A 2,393-nucleotide genomic window follows, 5' to 3' on the forward strand; every position below is an offset into this window, starting at 1 on the left:
GTCTATTGGTATTATCTTTGTTCAGGTCTTGTTTAGGTAATCATATTGACATATCATTGGCGAAGCTTCTCTGTCATTTCTAGGCAACAGTATCTTACAGCCAGTGTTCCTGGTGCTCTGGCTTTTAAACTCTTTTGGTTATTTCTGTACTTCTAAAGAACAGTTTAGTTTATGGGAATGAAAATTAAATCTCCTACTTTATTTTATAGTTAAGTACCATAAAATAATTATGAAAGAGAAGCAGACTTTTATTGAATCAGGATAGTTTTCTTAAAGTCAGTACTTTGAGATAATAAAAAAATGAAGTAAAAAATGAATAGTATTTTAATAGTTGTAGAAGGACCCCACATTGGACAAAACAAAAGACTGTTAAGATTTTGAAGGTTAATTATCTTAATAACAGAAGTCAAATAATGAGTGGTTTCTGTAGCAGGAAATTTTCCCTGCAAGTTGGGAGGAGCTAAGGCAGGAGGAATAAGGAGAGGAAGAAGAGTAAGGAGAGGAAGAAGGGCGAGGGGAGGAGCAGAGATGTAGGAGGATGGAGAACCATGCTTGTATCGGGAGCAGTCCTGGGTAACAACTTATATCTAGGTTAGTTAATTGGGAAACACCTCAAATTGTGTGAGCATCTTGTTTATTGAGCATTACCAAACATATAAAGCCTTTGGTTAATCATTAAGCATTAGAGTCTAATTCCTACTGGGTACCGCATGGATGGCGGGATGGTCAGCCCAGCCATATGGAGACAGCGTGGAGGCCTGGCAGATTCATCTCCTATGCTGGTTTTTTGTGGGTGGCAGGGCCGGTGTCTCTGGCTGCCTGAGCTGGCAGATTGAGCGGGCGGCCTGAGTCGACTGATAACACAGCTGCTGCTTGTGATCTCAGGCCTAGCCTAGTTGGGAACATGGTGGCTCCATATCACAAGACAGATGGGATGCCACCGTTTTAAATATCTCCATCAACAGGTGTCTTTGTTAGAGTTTTATAATTTTGGAACAAATCTGATACTATTCTTGGTGGATTATTCTGAAATGAAAAGAAGCAGGTAAAAAAAGAATTTAAAATAATTTACATATTCATGCCAAGCCTCTTAGAAAAACAGTCATTTCAATTACTTCATCCTTGTATTACCAGAATAATTTAAAATTTATGCCCTGCCCCCTAGGTCCTCTGGAACACTCATTAGATGGGAGCTCTAAATCAAACAAGAGTGACTGAATTTGTCTTCCTGGGCCTCACTGACAATTGGGTGTTGGAGATTCTGTTTTTCATACCATTCACAGTCACTTATGCATTAACACTTTTGGGGAACATCCTCATTGTTATTACCATAGTCTTCACTCCACGTCTCCACAATCCCATGTACTTCTTTCTGAGCAATCTGTCCTTCATTGACATCTGCCATTCATCTGTCACCGTGCCCAAGATGCTGGAGGGTTTGCTTTTAGAGAGAAAGACCATTTCCTTTGACAATTGCATCGCACAGCTCTTCTTCCTACATCTCTTTGCTTGTGCTGAGATCTTTCTGCTGACGATTATGGCGTATGATCGTTATGTGGCTATCTGCATCCCACTACATTACTCCAATGTGATGAACATGAAGGTCTGTGTACAGCTTGTCTTTGCACTCTGGCTGGGGGGCACTGTTCATTCACTTGTGCAGACTTTCTTGACTATTCGTCTACCCTACTGTGGCCCGAACGTTATTGATAGCTACTTCTGTGACGTACCTTCTGTCATCAAGCTGGCCTGCACAGATACATACCTTACAGGGATTCTGATCGTATCCAATAGTGGAACCATCTCCCTCGTATGTTTTCTAGCTTTGGTCACTTCTTACACAGTCATCCTGTTTTCTCTTCGAAAACAGTCAGCAGAAGGTCGTCGGAAAGCCCTGTCCACCTGCTCAGCCCACTTCATGGTGGTTGCCCTGTTCTTTGGGCCATGTATCTTCCTCTACACTCGGCCAGATACCAGCTTCTCCATCGACAAGGTGGTATCAGTCTTCTACACAGTGGTCACCCCTTTGCTGAATCCTCTCATTTACACACTGAGGAATGAGGAGGTGAAAACTGCCATGAAGCATCTCAGGCAGAGACAAATTTGCTCATAAAATCGTGTGTGTGTGTGTGTGTGTTGTGATGACAGCAGCAGTTGTGACCACGTCCTGAATGTGGAAGTAACATGTGTTCTTAAACACTGAGCCATTTCTCCACCTGGAAAATTCATTTTCTTAATAAAATACTCAGAAGTCAAAAGTTAAACATTTTGACTAAATGGATTATGACTTTTTATTTTTGTGGTTGATCCTTTCACATTGGGATCTGTCTATATCCAAGCCTTAAAGATTTTTGGCTGTTTTACTTTGCAAATTTTATAATTTCATCTTAAAT

General features: G+C 41.0%; 1 protein-coding gene across 1 annotated transcript; it reads left to right on the plus strand.

Moving 5' to 3' along the window:
- The first annotated feature begins 1,172 nt into the window (after positions 1 to 1,172).
- On the plus strand, positions 1,173 to 2,163 carry LOC114639779 (olfactory receptor 1509). Its single transcript, XM_028788549.1, has one exon. It carries the CDS (start codon positions 1,187 to 1,189, stop codon positions 2,111 to 2,113), a length of 927 nt encoding a protein of 308 aa, XP_028644382.1. The 5' UTR covers positions 1,173 to 1,186; the 3' UTR covers positions 2,114 to 2,163.
- Positions 2,164 to 2,393: the final 230 nt, after the last annotated feature.

Source organism: Grammomys surdaster, unplaced genomic scaffold (assembly GCF_004785775.1).
Source record: "Grammomys surdaster isolate TR1022 unplaced genomic scaffold, NIH_TR_1.0 125750, whole genome shotgun sequence".
Classification (NCBI taxonomy): domain Eukaryota; kingdom Metazoa; phylum Chordata; class Mammalia; order Rodentia; family Muridae; genus Grammomys; species Grammomys surdaster.

Excerpts from the sequence above, each read along its gene's own strand:
- LOC114639779 (XM_028788549.1), top strand. The coding sequence starts at position 1,187 with ATGGGAGCTCTAAATCAAACAAGAGTGACTGAATTTGTCTTCCTGGGC.